Raw genomic sequence first — 24,162 nt, 5'->3', positions numbered from 1 at the left:
CCAGCCCTTTGGGAGGCCGAGGTGGGTAGATCACCTGAGGTCAGCAGTTCGAGACCAGCCTGGCCAACATGGAGAAAACCCGTCTCTACTAAAAATACAAAAAACTAGCCAGACGTGGTGGGGGACACCTGTAATCCCAGCTACTCAGGAGGCTGAGGCAGGAGAATCACTTGAACCCAGGAGGCAGAGGTGGTAGGGAGTCGAGATCGCGCTATTGGGCTCCAACCTGGGCAACAAGAATGAAACTCCGTCTAAAAAAAAGAAAGAATACAAGAACTTCTTTGTTACTGATTTAGAAGGATTGCTGAGATACATTAAATGAAAAGAACAAGGAGTAGGATTGTGTATAGTGTGCTACCATTTGTGTAAAAAAGGGAGAAAGGGGAAGATGTATTTCTGTTTTTAAAAAATACATACAATACCTCTGGGAGTTACACAAGAAAAAATAAAGGTTGCCTGTGGGGAGAGGAAATGGGGGGCTGGGAGGCAGAAGATAGGGAGACGTTTTCCTGTACAGTCTTGTATACTCTGAGTTTTGAACCAACTGAATGTGTTATCTCTTTAAATAATAAAATACAAATACATAGATACAGTCATACACGTTTCAAAAGCAACATGGTGGTGGGAGCAGTAAGGGGCCTGGTGACTGATTCGATGTGGGATGTGAGAGAATACATGGGAGATGACTCTAAACTTTGCAGCTTGAGTGACTGGCAAGAGGGCAGCCTTCTGCTAACAGAGTCAGGAATGCAGGAGTGGCAGTAAGTCTGATTAGGGGCACATGATATTTTGGGGGCTACTGGGGTATCCATGGAACCATGTCCAGTATTTTGAAGTCTGAGTCTGCAGTTGGGGAGAAAGATTCGAGTTGGAGATTTGGTTTGGAGAGTCATTAGAACAGAGCTAATATGTGAAGACTCAGGCACGGTCGAGATTTTCAGGGAGGGAGGTGGATCTTCACCGTTCAAGGTGACACAGAGTTAAGGATGCTGCTCATAGACTGCAAGCACAGAACTGAACTCATTTGTTGCTGCTCCTTGTGCCCTAAGAACAGGGAGGAGAATGGTCTCACTCCCTGCCAGGACGTCCTGGCCCTTTTCTGGATGCCGTGCTCACTGTTGAGCTCAGCATACCCTGCAGGAATAACTGGTAAAAGTAATCATTTTTCCTCAAGGAGGTTATGCCATTACTAAGAATTCTATTCCTTTGACTATTTCAGTCTTCGCTTCTTTCAACTTTCATATTCCTCAAGGACCAGTAACCCATTTTTGGTGCTAACCTCATCTCAAAGTACAGTACAGCACACCATAAGGGCACACTATAAATAGGGATTAGATAGTATTACTATTTTTAATCAGTGCTTTTAAGAGGCAGAAGGCAATTGTTTGGGCTGTCCTGCCCTAAATTCACCTTAGCCAGCACTCATTTTTATAAATCTAATTTTGTCCTTAGAAACAGGCTGGTTATTTTCTTGTCATCTCCTATAGTACTAAATGTTCTTAGTTCAAATACTTTTGCTTCCTGTGTTTCCATAAGTTTGGCTTATCTATTATTTTGCTTTCTGTGAAGAACACTCCCCCTTCCCTCATCATTCTCAATCACCATTGATTTCATAGTCTTTTTTTCAGGAGACTATCTCAGAATCAGAGGAGCTTAGTGAAGTAAACATTTTAGAAAATCTTTCAAAAATATAGTTTGACCTTAAAAGCACAGAGTAAGCTGCTTTTCTTCCACTACATGGTCTGAATGTGTCTGAAGAAAAACAGAGCACAGATAACATGGAGTGGACCTAAATTGGTCCAGAAATTTGGAATACAATATGGAGACCATTTGAAAAGTAGCTCCATGCCCCCAATCCCTTAATGCAAAATTCATGTCAGTTCCACAGCATTTATTTTTATGTTTGAGACTAAGAATTTCTCACATATTGGTATTGGCAATGAAAGGGATCAGAATATGCCACCCCAAAATACACCACTTTGGCAGAAGGATTATTTTGAGCTGAAGGCAGTTGAAAAAAAGCAGACACAGGAAGAACTCTCTGCCCTTTTTCTATCTGCCTAAAAGCAGGGTATAAATTTCCCCTTGTGAAGATGCCCCCTCCCCTTGCCTGCACCAAGAGTAGAACAACGCTTATCACCAGAGATGGAGATAGAGATGAGACACATGCTACTAAATAACCTTTAACTACCATTAGTTTCCCCCACATATACCTTCTAACAAGTTACCAGCCCTAGAAACCCCAAACCCTTTTTCCTTTGTCTAGTCACTTCTCCACAATTTATCACCCTTTGTCAAAATAGTATATAAGCCCCCCAGTGTAAGTGCCTTTTTGGATTTTTGTTTGTTTTCTGTGGAACCTCCCTGCATGTAAAATTAAACATAAAACTTGTATACTTTTTCTCCTGTCAATCTGTCTTTTTCCAGTTAAATTTGCAGGCCTCAGGGAGAAAACTAAGAGGGTAGAGGAAAAGTTTTTCTTCCCTGATGGTTATGTTCCTAAAGCAAGAAAATTGTAGACTACAGCAAATTCTGACTTGCCCCTAGCCGTCTACAGAGAACTTTTTTCTTCTCTGTTGATGAGAAGCATGGATACACAGCCTGTTTATTCAAATATTTATTGTGTAAGCTGGACACCACAGTAAGTGCTTCATATGTCTTTTTTTCATTAAATCCAATGGGAAGGCACTATGATGATAAGTATTTGTTGAGTTAACTCATTAATCAAACCATCAAACCCCAGGAACTGAGGTCCATGAAGGCGATGTTTATTGCCTAAGATCAGGCATTGAGTTAGTGGTGAGTCAGACAGGGCTAAGCAGATACCAAGCAACATTTGTACACATATAATTTCTTTACACATGTAGATTTTTTTTTTTTTTTTTTTTTTTTTTGAGGCGGAGTCTCACTCTGTCGCCCAGACTGGAGTGCAGTGGCCGGATCTCAGCTCACTGCAAGCTCCGCCTCCTGGGTTTAAGCCATTCTCCTGCCTCAGCCTCCCGAGTAGCTGGGACTATAGGCGCCCGCCACCTCGCCCAGCTAGTTTTTGTATTTTTAGTAGAGACGGGGTTTCACCGTGATAGCCAGGATGGTCTTGATCCCCTGACCTCGTGATCCACCCGTCTCGGCCTCCCAAAGTGCTGGGATTACAGGCTTGAGCCACCGCGCCCGGCCTACACATGTAGATATTTTTTAAGTTTAAGTGCAGAGTTCTATATTTTCTGTATATGATCTTTGTTTTGTTTTGGAATTTTTTGTTAAGCTATAATTTATATGCAATAAAATGCAGATATCTTAAATATATAGTGGGATGAATTTTGACAGTTGTAACTGATTGATTTTTTAATGTTATGATGTCAGTCAGTTCCTCTTAATTGCATTATCTATGTATTGAGAAACATCAATATCTAGACATGGGGAATGTCATCATGAACTGACAGCTAGTGAGCCATGTCACAATTTATTCACTGTGATTGCTCCCACAGTATTTTCTTTGTTCACTTATATTAGTAGCATCGTATTAACCCCTGAAACAAATTTTTTTGGATGAACCTGAGGCAATATTTATAGCATTTTTATGTCTGACTCAAAAACAAATTTCATGAATATGCTGTATAAGGCAGTTCACTTCAGCTGTAAGTGGAATTGTGAGCCGAGGGATTGTCTCATGGGCCTGACGCTACAGAAAGTTATGAACTGGTCTGTGTATTTGCCCCGTCCCTTCTTTAGACACTTCCCCAATATAGCTGGCCTCACCCTCCCCTGTTACTCCCAGCCTGCTTTACAGAAGGAAAAAAACTGAGGGGACATGATGGCTCTCCTCAGATATTTGAGATATTTGAAGGGCTTTCCTATACAAGTGATTTTAACTTGTTTTATATGGCCCCAAAGACTGGCTGGCTTGCTTGCATTCATTCACTCTTTCATTTAACAAAACCCTACCAAGTACTAAGTCTGTACCAGATAGTATGTTAGGTGTTTAGGCTCAGTACTGAAAAAAACCAACAGGGAACCCATTGTGAAGCTTAAATTGTAGGTGGGGAGGCGGGTGTTAATCAGATACCCTCTTTGTAATTCCTAGTTTGGGAGGGAGAGTCAGGAAGAAGGAGGAGTTTGGAGGGGGCATTCTAGGAGCTAAGGGCAGCTCAGCAAATGGAAGGGAATAGGGGAAAGGCAGTATGGCTGGAGTGCTGAGCGGGGAGTGGTGCCAGACTAGGCAGGTGGTTGGGGGTGTGGGAGTGATGGTGAAGAAGTTAAGAAAAGATGAAGGATGTAGGTGTAGGACCAGCTGGTGGAGATAAAGGTGTGATGGATTTCAACTCAATATAGAAAAAAGCTGTTTAACAGGAAGAAGGGAGGACCTGGGTTGTGGGGGTGTTTCTTATCACTGAGAGTGTGCAAGTAGACACTGGATGGCTATTTTTCAAGTATCTGGTAAAGCCTTCACAATTGCAGATAAAAGATTAGACACTAGAAGGTCCTTAAGTCTCTGGACTTGGAAGTCTCTGAAGTCTCTTCTAACCCAGTGAAAGAAACAGAGATTTTCTTCCTGGGATTTTGTAGAGAAGGTGCCTTTCATTGGCATCTAGTGGGTGGGAAATGAGTTGATCAGCATCTCTTAGGGTGACTGTAACAGAATCACCTATTAAATGTATTTCAGTTTAAAATTTAGGTGCTTGGATCCCATTCCTGAAGATTCTGATTGAGGAGGTCTAGGGTAGGAACTGGACATTTACTTATTTAGATGAAAAAAATTATAAAGCAAACTTTAAAACTTTTGCATGGAACAATAGAGACTATCTTTAGGAAATCATCATAGTGAAGGATTTCTTAAGTCAGAAAAACAAAGACCATAAAGGAAAAGATTGAAAATGTCTACATTAGAATTTGAAAACTTAATGCTTAATCAAAGATATCAGAAACAAAATTTGAAGAGAAAAACAACTATCTGGAAGTTGTAACAGAAAAAGGTTGGTAATTTGTTAACCAAAAAGAGTTGGTATTCAGAATATACAAATAATATCTACCAATTCTCATGCCTGTAATCCCAGCACTTTGGGAGGCTGAGGCAGGCAGATCACTTAAGATCAGGAATTTGAGATCAGCCTGGCCAACATGGTGAAACGCCGTCTCTACTAAAAATACAAAAATTAACCAGATGTGGTGGCATGTGCCTATAATCCCAGCCACTTGGGAGGCTGAGGCAGGAGAATCGCTTGAACCCGGGAGGGAGAGGTTACAATGAGCCAAGATCACGCCACTGCACTCCAGCATGGGTGACACAGCGAGATTCTGTCTCAGAGAAAAAATTTTTTAAAAATCTACCAATTAATTGGAAAAACACCAACAACATACAAAAAAGGAGGGGGCAAAAGATTTGGAAGAGGCAAACCATGAAAAACGTAGCCCAGAAGGCTGATAAGCAAAGAAAAGGATGTTCAAGCTCTTGAGCTATCAGAGGAATGCAAATTAAAGCCGTACCTCAGTATTCCTCAGACTGGCAAAAGCTAATGTCCGACAATCCCAAGTGTTAGCTAGACTGTGGAGCAACTAGAATGCATATGCTGCTCATGAGAGGGTAAAGTGGCACACTCACTTTGGAAAGCAAATGTGACACTATGTAGAAAAAATAACAGTGCACACATCATGACCTTGCAACTTCTCTCCCGGGTATGGAATCTAGGGATATGATTGCACTGGTATTCAAGGTGGTGTGTAAAAGGATGTTCTTTACAGCGTTATTTAAACATTGGAAACAACCAAAATGTCCAACAATAGGAGAATGGAGGACATTGATGCAGCAGGGTATCATATAGCAGTTAAAGTGGGTGGGTTAGAGCTACAGGCATCACCATGAACAAATCTCAAGAGCAAATTGTTCAGCCAGAGGAGTTAGTTGCAGGAAGATATGCATGCTATATAGTATTTACTTGTGTAAATTTTTAAAACATGCTAAACAATGCAGTATATCGGAAGTGAGTAAGTACATAGTATAAATATAAAACTATGAGCAGGAAGTATAAGCCCAATTAGTGATTGTTTCAGGGGAGGGAGAGATGAAAATGGGGTCAGGGAGAGGTACACAGGAGTTTTATATCTGTAATGTTCATTATATTATTCTTCATTATACTGTATCTTGAAATATTTCATAATAAAACAAGTTAGAGACAAAATTCCAGGTGATTCTGATACATAGCTAGGTTTGAGAATCAAGAGCTAGAATCAGTGCTTCTCAGATTTCAATGTGCATATGAATCCCAGGGAAATCTTGTTAAAATGCTGATTCTGTTTCTTAGGTCTGGGGTGGGTCCTGGGACACCGTATTTCTCACCAGCTCATATCAAAAGACCACACTGAGCAGCAAAATCATAATGACCTTGGTGTTCTCTAGGAATCTTGCTACCTAGGGACTGTGCAGAAATACCTGTTCCAAATAGTAGGCATCCCTTCAGGGTCTGGGCACAGCTAGGGGTAGATCTTGTGAATCCCAGTGGGGAAACCTTATGAACCTGGAGAGACAGATTTTTGAGGGATTTCCCCAAAGAAGTATATCTGCAGGTGGTTAAGGGAGGTATGCCACAACATATGTTGTCTACTGAATTATTTTCCTTATATTAAGTTTCCATTTAACACAATTTGGTCATGCATTTATAGATCCCATGTGGAGTGATGTTTCCCAAACTAAATTATACTCTGGGCTGGAAAACCCTCAAGTCTTGACCTTACAGGAAAAGAGAAGCCAAGGTCGCTGTCACTGAAGAGTTAAGAAAGGAGGGAGCAGGTGTGCAGACATCGTACTTCACAGGAACCACTTGGTAATGTTTCCCAGGTTTCTGGATGATGGGTCTTGAGCTGAGAAGAGTGTGACAGACCTCCCCGGCTTCTGCTGTGGGCACCCACACCCGAAGACTGCATATGCTACTGACGAAGGGGATAAAAAGAGGCTGTTTTACAGTTTGCCAGATTTGCTATATACATATTGTGCTTTGCTTGCACAATATTTTTGTTCCTGTGAAGTCCTGTGTACTTTGTATCTTTCTTTCCCACTGCTCTGTAAGCTGTATGAGAGCAGGGACCACGTATCTCAGGTTTAGCACCTGGCACAGTGCCTGATACCTTGTAGGTATTCAGTAACTTTTTTTTTAAGTGAGTAAAACTCAGATACAGTATTTTAAATTAAACTTTTTATTTTGAGATAATTATAGATTCGTATGCAGTGGTAAGAAATAACACAGAGACATCTCATGTACCCTTTACCAGGTTTCCCCCAGGGGCAGCATCTTGTGTAACTATAGTAACTACAGTACTGTATTGCAAGCAGGAAATTGACATTGATACCTTCCACTGATGTTTAGATTTGCTCAGTTTTACATGCAGTTTAATTGCATGTGTAGGTTCTTGTATCTACCTGTATTCACAGACAAATACAGAACAGTTCCATCCCCAAAGGCTATCTTATGTTGCCCTTTTATAACCACACCTCCCTCCAACCTCCCTCTATAACTCAGTCATTTCAAGAATGAATCATACAATTTGTAACCTTTTGGGATTGACATTTTCCATTCAGCATGATTCCATGGAGATTCATCCAAGTTGTTGCATACATCAGTAGTTTCTTCCTTTTAATTGCTCAGTAATATTCTGCGGTGTGGAGGTACCACAGTTTGTTTGACTGTTTGCCCTTTGAAGGACATCTAGGTGGTTTCCAGTTTTTGGCTGTTATCAATAAAGCCGCTTTGAACATTTTTGTGCAGGGTGTTGACCATACATTTTCATTTTTCTGGGATAAATGCCCAAGAGTGCAATCGCTGGGTCACATGGTAACTGCATATTTCACTTATAAGAAACTGCCAAACTGTTCCGAAGAGGCTTAGCTTAAAATTTTATAGTCCCACCTGCCATGGATGACTGGTCCAGCTTCTCTATTTCCTTGCCAGCATTTAGTATGGTTACTATTTTTTATTTTAGAGATACAATAGTAAAGGCACTGATAGAGATCATTATTGAAAAGAATCTTGCAGTGAATTGCCACAAGACTTTATTAATGTTAGTGAACCACATAAATTTCAGGGGCACATGTCTGCCTCAGAAACTTAGGGGACACACTGATTCTGTAGGAGGTGTGCTTTCCAAAATTAGAGAAAAGAGAAGTAGAATGAGAAGGATGACTGAAAAACAGTAAACAATAACTTCAAATGTACTTGAAAGTATGTCTGAGAATGTGTACTGGCAGTTGGTGGGGGGTGCAGGGAGAACAGAAAGAGAAAGGAATCCACCTGTGTTCAAGTAGAGCAAATGTAGTAATTTATTCAGAATTAATTTATTCAACAAATATTTATCAAGTGCCCTGTTATGAACCAGGAACTCTATAAGGTACATCAGAGCATGGTGATGGCCAAGACAGGTAAGATCCATGACAGTTAGAATAACTAGCATTTATTTAACGACTACTGTGTGCCATATGATCTCTTTCAGTCCTCCCATGGAGACAGATACTGTTTTAACCCCCCGTTGCAATAAGGAAACAGGCTCAGAGAGGATAAGTAACTTGTCTGAGGTCACAGTGGTCGTGTGTGATGGAGCTGAAATTCAAATCCAGGAGGATCTAACCACTTTATGGTTGGTGGATCTTGCTAAGGGATGGTAAACTTAAGATCCTGGTACAAGGAACACATGGTATTGTACCCCCAGAAACACAACAGGGGAGCAGGGAACCGTCTGGAGAGTTAGAAGAAACAAAGTGCCCTGATTTCCTGGGTCCCCTTTTGCTTTGGAAATCTTTCTGCTTACTTCCTACTTCCTATGTCTCAAAGGCCTTCAAGAGGACAGAATTGTTTCATTTCATTATTAGAAGTTAATGTGGGCCAGGTGCAGTGGCTCACACTTGTAATCCCAACACTTTGGGAGGCCGAGGCAGATGGATTGCTTGAGGCCAGGAGTTTGAGAGCAACCTGGACAGCATGGCGAAATCCTATCTCTACAAAAATATGAAAATTAGCCAGGTGTGGTGGTGCGTGCCTGTAGTCCCAGCTACTTGAGAGGCTAAGGTGGGAGGTTTGCTTGAACCTGGGAGTTCGAGCCTGCAGTGAGCTGTCATGCTGCCACTGCACTCCAGCCTGGGCAACAAAGTGAGACCCTGTCTCAAAAGAAAAAAAGAAAAGAAATTAATGTCATCACATCCCTGCTTTTCTGTGGCACTTTACTTATCTTCAGGAGGAGAGACAGCTGGTCCCTTCTGTGCAAGAAGCTATTCTAGCACCTGTTGTTAGGAGGCCCTGGGTTCCCTACAAGCCTAAACCTACAGTCTGGCACATGGTTTAGCTTCTCTGTCCCTCAGTAAGGAGAATCCCTTCCATCTGTTTCTTACTGTCTGCCCATTGTGGGGCAGTGGCTGAGGCCTTTTCCTAGAGCTCCTGACTGTTGGTAGGCTTCTGAACAACTGCCTGTTACTTCTCACAAATTCTCTTTACTGATCTAGAAGAGTCTCCCTTATCGCTGTTGGCCTTAACTCTTCCACCAGGCCTGGACACTGCTGAGGCCTGGCCTTGTGGGGTCTGTTGTGAGGTCAGCACTAATCTCAGGGTCAGTTGATGACCTGGATCACTGAGTTTGGCTTCCCCTTGGGGGCTGGCTGACTCCCTTTTCTTTCCTTATCAGTTTTAACAATTCTTGACTCTTTGGAGGAGGTTGTCCTGCTTTCCAGGAATGTGACTTACATCGTGGAAATCTGTCTAGTTTCTACGTGGAGCTGGAAATGTTTGCTCTCATCCCAGGCCATATTTAGAGATTTAACATGGAGGTCCTCAGCTCTGTCCATGCCTGCGAAGTGTGATTCAGCATCCTCACATGTTAAATTGCCAAAGCAGGAGGGTTTATATTTAGAGCCTGGACCACGTTGTCTGTGAGAAACTTGAAGTTCTTTTTGGTACTTCAGATCACTTCCTCTAGCCAGGTTTCAAAGTCTCTTCCCCCGTCATGGCAACAGTGGGTCCCAGGTATTTTCTAGGTGAGGTCAGACTGCTAGGCCAATGCTTTTAGGGAGGAGATGTAGTGCTGAAGCATGATGCCACCCTCAGCACTGCCCAGGGAAGCCTGCTGCTTGGCCCTGGGTCTCCCTTACTGCTACCCAGGGATAAGAGGCAAAGCATTTTATTTAAAATTATTTTAAAAGTTAGTAACCACTTATGCCAACTTTCTAGAAACCCGAGAGGCATTCATATTACTCATAAGAGCTGGCTGGATGTGGTGGCTCATAGCTGTAATCCCAGCACTTTGGGAAACTGAAGTGGGAGGATCACTTGAGGCCAGAGTTTGAGACCAGCCCTGGAAACATTGTGAGACGCCCCCCCGCCCCATCTCTACAAAAAAAATATTTTAAAAATTAACCAGGCATGTAGTCCCATCTACTCAAGAGGCTAAGGTAGGAGGATCACTTGAACCCAGGAGTTCAAGCCTGCAGTGAGCTATAATTAAACCACTGCACTCCAGCCTGGGCAACAGACATTGTGCTTAGAACCTTGTCTGCTTTTTCTTGTTTATTCTTTATAACCCTGCTAAGTAGATGATATTTTCAATTGCATTGTGCAGATGAAGGAACTAATGCCCAGAGAGGTTGAGAACCCATATCTGTGACTGAAGTGCATGCTTTGAGGGACTACATTGCATCTCCTCCCATGGATAGAAACCTGGATTAAGGCCTTATCCTTCCTTATAAAGAGTGCTGCAGAATGGTTAACAGGTTTCCCAGGATTCCTGAGTCATCTGGAAAATGAGTATGTTTCAAAGCATTGTTTGTGGACCACCTATATTAGGATTCCCCTGGCTGCTTGTTAAAATCACAGATTAACTGACAACCTCTCAGAATAGGGCCAGGGAACCTGCATTTTTGCAAAGCTCAGACTCTAGTCTGAGCAACATGTCCTCTGATATGTTGTCAGAATTTTTTTCACTGACACACTAATCAGTTTCTGGGTAGGCCTAAAACCAACAGTAGGGATTTGGGAGACTAGACTACAGGGGTTGACAAACTTTTTCTTTAAAGGGTCAGTTTGTAAATAGTTTGGGCTTTGTGGGCCATATGGGTCTCTGTTGGAGCAATTCAACTCGGCGCTGTTGTAATCCAAAAGTAACCATAGACAGTTCATAACCATTGGGCATGGCTATGTTCCAATAAAACTTTGTTTTCAAAAACAAGCGGTGGGCTGAATTGGGCTGTAGTTTGCCAACCCTGATCTAGAGTCATCCTGGCCCACCAGCCCTCTGACAAACCCTGTTTGTGGACCTTATTCTTACACTACTTTCTATTAGAGCTGTATCAACTAAGATAAAATTACCTAATGTAACAGGTAAACCCTGACTCCTAGTGACTTAAGGCAATAAAAGTTATTGCTCACTCATATCAGAGTCCAGTGAAGCTACTCCTGGTTAGAATCTTCTATGTGGTCATTTAAGACCCAGGCACCTTCATATTGTGGCTGTATCCCTCTTGGGCCCCAGAGTCCTCTCTGTGAAGCTAGCAGATAAGGAAAGAGACCAAGGATTATTCATGGGAAGGTTTTTTGGTTTTTTGTTTTTGGTTTTTTGTTTTTTTTTTTTTTGAGATGGAGTTTTGCTCTTGTTGCCCAGGCTGGAGTGCAATGGTGCAATCTCAGCTCATCGTAACCTCCGCCTCCTGGGTTCAAGTGATTCTCCTGCTTCAGCCTCCCAAGTAGCTGGGATTACAGGCATGCACCACCACACCCAGCTAATTTTGTAATTTTTTTTTTTAGTAGAGACAGGGTTTCTCCATGTTGGTCAGGCTGGTCTTGAACTCCTGACCTCAGGTAATCCTCCCCCTTCAGCCTCCCAAAGTGCTGGGATTACAGGCATGAGCCACGGTGCCTGGCCTTCATGGGAAGTTTTTATGGGCTGGGTCTGGTAGAGGTGCCCATCATTTCTACCCATATTTCTTTGGCCAGAGCTGTTATTGTTTGGGATCCAGAAACTGATTTCTCAAGTCTATGAGGCGCTTGGTCTCTTGATTCATTCTGTTTTCATCTGTCTTTGCTTGAAACCCCTCCAGTTCTTTCCTGGGCTTGTCTCTTCGTTGTGAAGAACCTTGTTAAGTTCAGCCAAGAGGAGCCAGTGCTCAACTTCACTCTGATTGTTTCTAGCCACTTTCCCTAGAGCTGCAGCCTTGCTGAGTACATGGTCCACCTTCTGAATGACTGCAGGTGTAAGTTTTACCAAATATTTTGCTACCATCTAATACAGATTTCTATCTCTTCAGCCTCTGAGATCTGTTTCCTCACTGGCTGCTGCCTGCCTACTACTTTAGGTTGTTGTTATTGTGGCACTTCTGTATTAGTTCAGGTAAAACGGCAGCTTTAACAGGTAGACTCAAATTCTATCTGATTAACACAACTAAATGTTTACATTTTGCTCACATCATATTCTAGTACAGATGTTTTTCGTGGTGTAGCCTTCCATACAGACATTCTTCATGGTGTGGCCTTCCTTGTGGTCAGTCAGAGACCCACGTTTTTCCATATTAAAGCTCTGCCCTCCTGCAGGTCTCTACAGCCTCTCTGTCCAGCTGGCCACAGGCTAGGAGATCAGGCACATTTCAGAGGATGTGCTGGAAGTGATGCATATCCATCACTTCAACTTATATTGTCTTGGCCAGAGCTCAGTCACATGGCCACACATCCTGCAAGAGGGACTGGAAAATGTAATCCAAGCCCAAGACAAAAGGAGGACAGGTTTTGGCATGCACATAACGGTGGCTGCCTTATAGGCCATGACTCTGGATTGAGGGAATAATGACCAGCAGGGAATAATAATGGCTCATTAGTGGGGGTGGCAGTGGGCAGCCTGCCCTGGTAGAAGAGGTGCTGTCAGTCTTTAGCTAGTATGATTCAAAAGATATACAAATACCTTCATTAATGCAATAAGCATTTACTGCATGTCCACTATGTGCCAGGCAGTAGGCCAGACCCTGGGCCTTGGGAGGAGAACAAAGCACCGCTTGGAGCTCTGGGTGAGCCACTCTACTCATAACCCTTGTGCTGGAGGCCTAGAGGCCAGAGAGCGTAGGAAGGGAAGAGGGAAGTGGCTAGGTCTTTTTAACCTGGCTGGTTTGAGTGCCTCCTACAACCCAAGAAATGCAGCCCATATAGGTCAGCTTGGTTCCCACTATTAGCAAGCATCCCTCTGCGGTATATTGAATGAAACGTAATATGGGGTAAGGGAGGGCAACACACAGTGGACGTACTCTTTATAGCTCACTCCCTGGTTGTTTTCATAGGACATTGTTTTCCTTCTGTGAGGCATCTAAGGAAGGTGGTGGGTCTAGGATGTAGGGTTATGTGTTTGTGTCTGGCTGCTGGTAAAGTTAGGGAATTGGCACCACGTCTCAGAACCCCCTCAGCAGAGCTGATGGCAGCACAGGGAGGACCCAGTGCTCCATATCCTCACTTTTTTCGTGTTCTTGGCTATTCATGTTAGAAGCTATTGCTGTTGTTGATTTCCTAGTGGGCCTGGCTGAAATTGAAGCGTCGAGTTGAACTCTGGGCAGACAGAGCATTTAGTCAACAGCCATTGGGCATCCGCTCTGTGCCCGATCTCTGTCCAAGTCCACCAGCGCTCCTCTCACTGGAGCGGCCAGTAATGCGGGCTTGGTGACTGATATGTAGGGCAATGGCAGTAGCTTCCAGGAAGGTTTTCAAAATGGGCTAAGAAAATGGGCATAGAGGACATATTTAATACAGACTGGAATCGACCGTGGAGGGAAGATTTTTACTCTTTTTTGGAGATTTTTGGGTAGAAAATCTTATCACTAGAAGCAAGAATGTAGTCTGGGTAATTTCTGGAACACTCTTTCAAACTGCATGCATTGATTTGTTGCCCATTTTCAGCTAAGAGAGAGAGGACTACAAAAGGTTAAATTTCTCATATAAGATTAATTCAGCCATCTCTGTGAGATGGTGGAAGCAGAATGCCATTAGACTCTCTAATCTCATTTCTCTCATGCTGTCTTTCTTGGAGCCTGTCAAACAGTGTCCTGGCAGAGAGTCAGTTCTCTGCTTGCTAAACATCAGAGTCAGTCTCTTTCTGCATGTGCCAAGAGGGCTGTAATTTAGAAAATGTAACCTACCGTTTAAGGAAGGATGAAAAGGTACTAAATGCACCTTTCTTTGCATGTTAGATCCCAAATATTTTGAATCTAGTAAACATGTTATTCCTATGTAATTTTATTTTCCATGTTATCGTAGAGTTATTTGCATGACATATTAGAACCAAACTTATTAAAACTGTTTATATTTTGTAGATCTCATGTGGTTTCATGAGTATTGCTTGGGTGCTAAATATACTAACTAATAAGATATGTGCCTTTTGAGTGTGCAACTGTGCATTCAGGATGAAAACGTAGTAACAATTTTGCCCTTGTTTTAATTGCTCTTCAACAACATGTGATTTTTGAAATCTGATGTAAGCCTTTTTTGGGGGTGGGTAGCTGCTGCTATGTAAAAAGCTGAAAATACTTGGACACTAGATCTTCTAGTTCTGGTTTTTTTTCATATTGCCACATAAAAATCCTAAATTAAAGGGGGATAGGGGGTGGAGCCTACCAGGATTGTGAAGTTTCCTTCTCTTACTTAAAATATAGCATTAAATAATGCTGGTTATTTTTATGTTGCATATTTGGGACAAAGAGGCTCTCTTAAACGAAAGATAATTGCAAGATCCGGTTCAGCAGCTTTGTCCCTTGCCTCAAGTTTACTGCAGGGCTTCTCTCCTCTCTGGTTATACAGAAATGAAATTATAAACCACCAGTAGCCTTGGAAATTTCAATCGATTCCAAATGACTAAATATTTAATTCAATCATTGCCTATACTTCCAGGGATGACTCTGACATTTGCTTTTTATTGAGGGCTTCATGAAAGCCAGGCTCTGCAATGGCTGCTGGGGACTGTGTCTGTTGCAAGGAGGCTCCCCTGCAGTGAGGAGCCGGGGCACTGCAAATCAATTCCATAGCAGCCCTTTTTGCAAATGGTAGTTGATTTTTGCAGAAGGTTTGTGGCCAGATCGCTATGTATAATACTGATGAAGCATTTTTGTTCCAGCTCTGTCTCGGAAGACCTAGGCTGTAGACGTGGGGATTTCAGTAGGAAACATTATGGATCTGTGGAGCTGGTAAGTTTATGCTGTCTGTACAGTGGTAGTACATTGATTTAGATTTAGAGACGATCGCCAAGCCCATCAGATCTTTTGTTGTATATTTACTGTTAGACCATGTGGGTACAGTGTAAGGTTTGGATTGGAATAAATAACTACACAAAGGCTATGATAATTTGATCATCTTTATTTATTTGTTTTGATTGTTACATACTTTTAATCTTGTGTTCCAGTTTGTTAAAAATATATTATGGCTTGTTATTTTTCTCTGTATATATAATTAAATAAAACAATTTATGAATTAAGAAAGGTGGCATTTGGCTTATATATGATCTTTTTCCTAAAAGTTTATAAATCTAGTTTTCAAGGTTTAAATATTATTGAAATACATATTCTGATTTTCTGTATCTTTGCTTTCTGGGTATGTGGTAGGCGTTAGAATATTTATGAGAGCTATTTTTCCTGTTAAAAGCATATTGGTTGGACTAGATACATGACTATTATAGATGATCAATATTTGGAATGAAAATATCTACATTTTCCTTAATGAGAGACATTGGGGTTTGTGCTATGATTTTTAAAAATTGTATGTTTTCATTTTAAAAGAGCCGTAATGAGAGCATATAATAGTCTCAATATTTTTTAAAGATAGAATGTGATTTTTTCCAATTATATGGAAATCTGAACAAATTTTCAGAAATGTGCTCATAAAATTGTATTGATTATTATTTAACACTATTAATGATGTTGTCTACTATTTCTGTTTATTAAAAATGAGTTGCTTATATCTATTTCTGTAGTACCCAATTTTCCCCTATAAATATAAGCTGCATCCTTGCAGAGTTTAAGTAGTAGAAAAATTTATACCAGAGTTGTGTACCAGTGGCGTTCTACTTGAACTCAAGCATATGTTATAGACTTGACTGTACCTAGCCTGGAGCTGGGTGTTCTTGAAAAGATAAACTTAGTAAAAGATTTGGTCCTTGTTCTTAAGGAGCTTACTCTCCTCTGGCTGGGCAGATAAGACACGTAAAATATCTGAAGAATGAATTTAGCCACATAAAAGATACCTCAGTTGATTCAGTCAACACCTGTTCTGTCTGTCACTGGTGACACCACACCACTTAGACCACCACCTCCCCTGAAGGAGCAGGTGCATAGCTATAAGTCAGAGTGGGAATTGATACTGTGAAAAACATGCATGTAGAGCACCACGGGGGTTCAGAGAAGGGAGGAAGCATCCATTCTGGCCAGGGATCTCAGAGACACACCATGGAAGACCTTGTGGAGAGCTGTGGGATGTGGGTTGGTGGCAGAGAGGATAGACAGTGGGTATGAGCCAACAGCATGATTCCTGGCAATGCCATGTTCCAAGACAGTGAGCAAATGGTCCTGCCTAGCAAAGAGCTTTGTGATTACAAAGCAAGCAAGCTTTGGAATCAGGTAGGCCTGGGTTCCTATACCAGGTCTGTTACTTATCGTTGTGACCAATTAGGTTACTTCTCTGAACCTCAGTAATGCTGAAGAACATGTGCTCTGAAGTCATTCTTGTTTCATCATTCACTAATTGTATGATCTTGGACTTCCTTTGGCATCAGTTTTCTCATCTATAAAATGGGGATATTTCTATTATCTACTTTAGAGGGTTGTTATGAGGATTAAATGAGATCATGAAGTACTTAGCACATAAGCACAGTTTATGTTAACTAGCTGCAGACATAAAGACAAAATTCAGCAGCAAAAGTAGAGCCTTGACTGTCAGGTGAACACTTTGGACTTGGCCTAGTAAGTAATATGGAATTCTTATAAACAGTGACGATACTACTTGGGAGAGATAACATGGGTGTGAAAGATGGACTCTTTAAAGATGTGGGGAAATCACAGAATATCGGAATGGAAAAGTACTTGAGAGCAGTGGTTCTCAAACTTGAGCAGACATCAGAACTCTCTGGAAGGCTGATTAAAACATAGATTGCTGGGCCCTAGTCCCAGAGTTTCAAATTCAGTAGATCCGAGGTTAACCTACAATTTGCAATTCTAACAAGTTCCCAGATTGATATTGATATTGCTGGTCCCAGGATCACACTTTAAAAAGCTCTGCCCTAGAGGACCTCAGCTAGGTCATCAGTTATCCTCGGCCTGATGAGGTATCCAATCGACCAAACATTGTTCAATCCATTTGTTCACATTTTTCCTCTGGGGCCATGACTGTGTGTATGTGTATTTGTACTTGACTTTTTAGCATATTATAAAATAAAATATAAATATATTTTAAAATTCCATGTATAATCTTACCTTGCAGCAACTGTTTTCATCTCCTTTTGGTACCTTCCAGTCCTTATAGCTACAAACTTCATTTTTACATTGTTATAATGAAATTATATATTTAATTTTGCATTCCTCTTTTTCCATTTATACTGTATTTTCTAAATGTCTTCTCATGTAGTCTTCAGAGTCATATTTTAATGGGTATATGATAGGCCAACAGAGTGATAAATTATTATCTGTGTAAATTTTGTAAAATTAGGTCGTTTCTCGTTTTCCCATATTAAAAATGACGTGTCCTGGTGGTTGGAAAAGTTGGGAAAAGTGAAATGAGCAGAGCTCCACCCTTGTTATCTGAGGATCTCTTGAAATTCTGACTGCAGTGTTTTAAAAGGAGAGTGATGTTTCCTCTCACTTCTGAACAACAGAGTATTATTAAATTACAAACCAGTATATGTCGTAGGTTTATGAAAAAGTGAGTTTGACTTTTCTTACGCCTGGTGTGATGAAAATTGTTGGGAACCCAATAAGTGTTGGGCGTCTTGGAACTCAGACTTTTCAGAAAGGCACCTAAGATTATATAAAATTGAAATGTTAGCATGAACTTCTCCTGACCTTGAACAAGTCACAAGTCTTGTGAAGAATGAAGCTCGGCCATTCATATCAGTAATGAGAGAAGACTTAGGGCTTAGTTCTCTAAGTTTCCATCCTGCCTTAGTTTGGTGATGAGAAGATGGAAACCCAGATCTTGACAGACTCGTGGGAGAGCTACTTAGCATTCTTTCAACACATATTTATTGAGGGTCGTCCACGTGTCAGGCACTGTGCAAGTCACTGAGAGTGAGGGGAGAGAGAAGCAAAACCATTTTTCTGCTCTCACGGAGCCTTCGCTTTAGAAACCAGTAGCCTCACACTGTGTTCCCAGGCTGTGCTGTATCTGGATCTCAGCTGTGTCCCTGCCTTAACCAGGGATTGTTTCCTGAACAGAGATCTGTTCACTCTAGGTCAAGTATAAAGCAATTCACTGAAAGGATATGGGTGAGTCTCACGGAAGGGAAGTGCAGCTGCGCCTCATGTGATGGAAAGCCAGCAAGCCACTCTTTTCTTTCTCTCTGGTCCATATGCTTTCTTGTCTTTACATTTCTCTGTGTCTGTATCATTCTCCTCTCTGCAGAACAGCTTCCTCTGATGGCACAGTTGCCTCTCTCCAGCTCACTTTTCCCAGCAGCCAAAGTGGTGTTTTCTTTTTTTAGTTTATTTTTTATTGTGGTAAAACAGACACAACATAAACTTTTCCATTTTAACTATTTTTAAGTGTACAGTTCAGGGGGCATTAAATACATTCATTTTGATGTAAACCGTCACTGCTATGCACTTTCAGAATGTTTTCCGTCATCCCAAAACGAAACTCTTTATCAATTAAACACTGTATTCCTAGTTGGCAGTTCCTCAAAAAGCTAAAAGCAGAGGTTTCCAGCCCCAGGTAACCTCTATTCTACTTTCTGTCTCTGTGAATTTGCCTATTCTAGATACCTCCTGTAAGTGAAATCGTGAAATATTTGTTCTTTTGTATCTGGTTTTATTTCTCTTAGCATAATATTTTCAGGGTTCATCCATGTGATAGTGTGTATCAGAATTTCATTCCTTTTTATAGCTGAATAATATTCCATTGTATGGGTACACCATATTTTGTTTATCCATTTATCTGTTTTGTTTGTTTGTTTGTTTGTGAGACAGGATCTCGCCTTGTCACACAGGCTGGGGTGCAGTGGCACAGTCATGGCTCACTGCAGCCTAGACCTCTTGGACTCAAGTAATCCTCCTTCCTCAGCCTCCCAAGTAGCTGGTATTACAGACGCATGCCACCACACCTGGCTAATTTTTTTTATTTTTAGTGGAGACAAGGTCTCTCTATGTTATCCAGGCTGGTCTTGAAATCCTGGACTCAAGCAAGCCTCCTGCCTTGGCCTCCCAAAGTGCTGGAATTACAGGCATGAGCCACCGCACCCAGCGTGTTTATTGATTCATCTGTTAATGAACACTTGAGTTGTTTCTGCATTTTAGCTATGAAGATTAATGCTGCTATGAAAATGGTGTACAGATACCTATTGGAATCCTGCTTTTGATTCTTCGGAGTATATTAACTAGGGGTGGAATTGCTGGATCATAAGGTGATGCTGTTTTTAGCTTTTTGAGAAACTGCCAAACTTGTTTCCACCATAGCTGTACCATTTTACATTTCCACCAGTAATGCACAAAGTTTCTAATTTCTCCACAATCTTGCCAACGTCTGTTATTTTCCATTTTTAAAATAATAGTCATTGTAATAGTGCAAAGTGGTTTCTCATTGTGGCTTTGATTTGCATTTCCCTAGTGATTAGTGATGTTGAGCATCGTTTCATGTGCTTACTGGCCGTTTGTATATCTTCTTTGGCGTAATGACTATTCAAATTATTTGTTCATTCTTGAATTGGGTTTTTGTTTTGTTTTGTTTTGTTTTGCTGTCAATTTTTAGGAGTTCTTTTTATATTCTGGTTATTTGTCCCTTATCAGATGATTTGCAAAAATTTTCTTCCATTCTGTGGCTTTTTTTTTTTTTTTTTTTTTTTTACTCTGTTGACAGTGCCTTTGATGCACAAAAGTTTTTAATTTTGATGAAATAAAATTTATTATTTATTGTGTTGTCTATGCTTTTAGCATTATATCTAAGAAATTATTGCTAAATTCAATGTCCAGAAGATTCTCCCCTATGTTTTCTTCTAAGACTTTTATGGTTTTAGCTGTTACATTTACGTCTTTGAGCCATTTTGAGTTCGTTTTTTCTATGTGGTGTGAGGTAAGAGTCCAGCTATATTCTCTTGCATGTGGACATCCAGCTTTCCCAGCACCACTGGTTGAAAAGAATGTCCTTTCCCTATTGAATGGCCTGGTACCCTTGTCAGAAGTCAATTGACTATAGATGTGAGGGTTAGTTTCTGGGCTTCCCTTCTATCTCATCGGTCCATATGTCTGTCCTTGTGACAGAATGATGTTTTAAAATGTTGACAGCACAATGTCTTTTCCTTCTGAAAATGTTTCTTCAGCTGTTCATTGTACTTCAAGGTCAGACCATGTACCAAGCCCTACAAGAACCTATGTGATCCCTACCCTGCCTTTCTCTTTCACCTTCTTTCATGCCATTTCCTCACTGTGCCTCAAATGTCTGGCCTTTATCCTGGTCTCTAGAACATGCTGAGCTCTTCCCTATCCCAGGATCCCTGTGCTTACTAGTCATTCTTACTGATGGATTCTTGGGGCTTCTCACGGTTGATCTCAGCTTAAATACCATCTTCTTAGAGGGGCCTCCCCTGACCATCCCATGAACGTTAGTTCCCTCCTCTGCTATTCTCTAACTCAACATCCTATTTGTTTTCTTAGCAGTGCTTATCACAGTCTATATTTATTTCATTTACCACTTACTACTCTGTCTTCTTCATTGTTTTATTTCTAGAACCTGGCACAGGGCCTGGCACATACTATGTTCTTATAAATTTTTTTTATTACTGAAGTGATTTCTGCCCCCCCGCCCCGCCCGCCCCCCGCCCAGTCCCCATGGTTTACATGGGTTACAGCTCTATTGGCCACTGTGGTCTCTTCATTCTTGGATCCTAATTTCAAATTCCAAATAGAATACTATGAATTGTTTCCTCTTTGTTCAGTTATCTATCCCTGATTCAAACACTTGTGCTCAGGGTAGTGGGGTCATGGACTATAAACATGGCTTTTGAGGCCCATTCCCTCAGCAATGCTTGTGGATAGGGCAGATTTTCTCTGGAGATGATACAGACAAGTCAGTTTCAAAGAAGAGCATGAACTGAGCTGCAACTCCCAAATGTGTTCATTAACATTCCTTCATATAGCGATAATTTAAAAGCTCAAACTAAAGGCACTTAGTGAAAATTTCTTCCTCTGCTGATGGACTCCTTTATCTCTGAACTTTTTAAAATACCATAAAGGTATAGATTATGAACTCCCTAAAAATAGGAATAATGTTTATTTGCCACTGTATCTCTAGAACCAAGCACAATGCTTAGCATTAGTTACTTAGTTACTATTGATTGAATGAGTGAATGATCCAGTTTGATTGACATTAGAGAGTGGCCTAACTCATCAAAAATAAATAAAGGAAAGAGAAAACAAGCCTCTTTGATTCCCCTCTCAACCAGTATACTTAGACTCATTAGCTCGCAGTGCATTTCATCTAAAGCGTATACCATTTTTCTTCCTGATGAATTGCAAGTCATGTCTCTCATGGCGGCATTCTGGGCAATACATAGCTATCACACCATCAACCATTCTTCATCACTTTATATTGAAATCTGTCAGAAAAAGCACAAGATTGTTTGTAGCTTTTATTGATCTTTTTTTTTTGGCCTTTAAACTGGATGGCTAGGAAATTGATACAGTATCAATGATAAATGGTATCGGCAGGATATAGACCTCTCCCCTCCCCAGCCCAGCTGCTGACTCTCATAAAACCCCGTATCTTAATACCTCTGGGTAAGTAATGATCTGCTGGTGATTTCAAGTCAGGATAAAACATGGTAGTATATTGTCCATTCCTTTTTAAGTTTGTTTCTTAATGACTCAAACCTGCATTTAGATGAACTGCGTGCATGCTCCCCTGCTATATAGGAAATAAACATATTAGTGCTTCTCTATACAGATAGCGTGATTTCATTGTCATGAACTCAGGGTAGCCTCAAAAGGTATCTGGCTATACTGTCTAATAACTACCAAAAGAACGGTTGATGATGAACTTGCTTGGCATCTGCAGATTTTAACATTTGAGGTTTTGACTGAGGACTCTTGGAGTCTGATATGTAGTAAGTTGTATTTTTGTTCGGGCATGGATTGGAATTATACCTGTGGGACTGTTGTACAGGAAGACGATGCTTTGCTAATGAGTGATTTAACTGCCTGTCCAGCACCCCTAACACAACTCAGTTTTGTGCTCTACTCGAGGTTAAGTAGGGTTTTTGCTTTCAAAGGCATTTTATGGGAGAAATTATATTCTATCTAGTATTACCAAACTGAGAGATTAGTGAGGGTGCCAGCATATTTCCCTCAGGAACATCAAAACATCAAGACTTCAGCATTCTATAGCTAAAATCATAATTTTGACAGATGTTCTTTAAAATTTATCTGGTTTGTATCTTTGTCTCACATAGCAGGTCAACCCTTTGTGTGTGTGTGTGTGTGTGTGTGTGTGTGTGTGTGTGTGTGTATGTGTGTTTGAAGGAGTCTTCTTGCTCTGTCCCCTAGGCTGGAGTACAGTGGCTCGATCTTGGCTCCCTGCAACCTCCGCTGCAACCTCCGCCTCCCAGGTTCAAGTGATTCTCCTGCCTCAGCCTCCTGAGTAGCTGGGACTACAGGCACACACCACAATACTTAGCTAATTTTTGTATTTTTAGTAGAGATAGGTTTCACCATGTTGGCCAGGATGGTCTCGATCTCCTGACCTTGTGATCCACCTGCCTCGACCTCCCAGTCAACTCTTGTGGATACCTCCAGATACAACATATATCTTAGAACATTCACCCATAAGTTAACATGTTTTAAATCTATGGCTGGTGCTTTTTTGATATTTTTACTGCCTCTGTTGGTGATTGGTAGTTCTCACTTTTAAACTCGGGCCAAAATTATTGTAACCATTTTCTGTGATGTAGAATTTTGAGACCTTAATCGTTACTTTTTATACATTAGAATGGAATCAGAAATCTTATATTCTGGTTATTATTTTATTATTTTTATTATTCGTTTTAACATTTTATTCAACGCTTACCATGTACCAGTCTCTGTTGAATACTTTAGATGTATTTATTTATTTAATCCCCACAAAAAACCATATGAGGTAGGCATTATTTGATTAGGCCACACACTGTGGATGCTCAGAAGACATTTGTGAATATTAAATGGATTCTCATTTAACTGATGATATCAGAGCGGTCCCACAGCTAGGAAGGAGCAGGAGTGACATTTAAACCCAGGTCTGTCTACCTCCAAGAGCCCCTGCGCTTAATCTCTTCGCCTGCAAGCCCATGCTCTTAAAGCCCTGCTGTGTATAGAGTGTTTCCTAAGAAAATTAGGTTGATCATTAGAACAAATACCGCTGTCCTTAATCAAAAGCATAAAGTAGCTCTGCTTTAAGTTTCCATTCCAACATATAATTTCAAACTGTTTTTCGTCCAAATCTTAACAAAACCTTGCTGTTAAGGATGTCCATAAGGAGTTATCCAAAGATATGCCCATGCCTTAAATGGTTTAAATTTAATTCCTAGATCAAGCCCAACCATAAGTTAGCCATAAACACTCAGCCTAGCTTTGTTGGCCCCTCTCAGACTTGCTTTTCTTGACTTGTACCATGGCATTATGCCTTTAACCTGCATTGATGGACAGAGTGGGAAGCAGCCAGACAGATCTTGGTGGTGTGTTGCTTGTAGGATGCTGCTAAGAATTTTATGTTTGTCATATACAGAGTCTCCTTTAAAAAAACCTATGAGAAAAAATTTTTCTCAGGACCAAAAAGTGCCATGCTTCTCCTGAGAAGCTGGTTTGTTGTTAACCTTGTAAGCAGTGGGAATCCTGTAAATGAAAGGGCTTTTCCTCTTTGCGTTGGCTCCTAGGAAGCTCAGAACTCCATTTGTGGCTTACCTCTAACAGTCTTAAAGGACTTTGTAACACACATCCTCATCCCATTC

At 41.0% G+C, this 24,162-nt stretch overlaps 1 protein-coding gene across 3 annotated transcripts in view; it reads left to right on the top strand.

The window, feature by feature from the left end:
- The first annotated feature begins 13,815 nt into the window (after positions 1-13,815).
- The window catches only part of GARNL3 (GTPase activating Rap/RanGAP domain like 3), a 136,680-nt gene continuing 126,333 nt past the window's right edge, over positions 13,816-24,162 (top strand). Inside the window, exons 1-2 of one of the 3 annotated variants that reach the window (XM_023217114.1) lie at positions 13,816-14,155; positions 15,106-15,175. In XM_023217114.1, the coding sequence (XP_023072882.1) occupies positions 14,148-14,155; positions 15,106-15,175 (78 nt within the window). In that variant the 5' untranslated portion in view covers positions 13,816-14,147. Of the gene's footprint in view, positions 14,156-14,629; positions 15,176-24,162 lie in introns of those variants that run through there. The other 2 variants (XR_002732587.1, XM_023217113.2) reach the window with 2 other exon arrangements.

This window comes from Piliocolobus tephrosceles, chromosome 14, assembly GCF_002776525.5.
Source record: "Piliocolobus tephrosceles isolate RC106 chromosome 14, ASM277652v3, whole genome shotgun sequence".
Taxonomy (NCBI): Eukaryota; Metazoa; Chordata; class Mammalia; order Primates; family Cercopithecidae; genus Piliocolobus; species Piliocolobus tephrosceles.
Note: the sequence above shows the minus strand (reverse complement) of the source record. Positions and strands in the feature narration are given on the sequence as shown.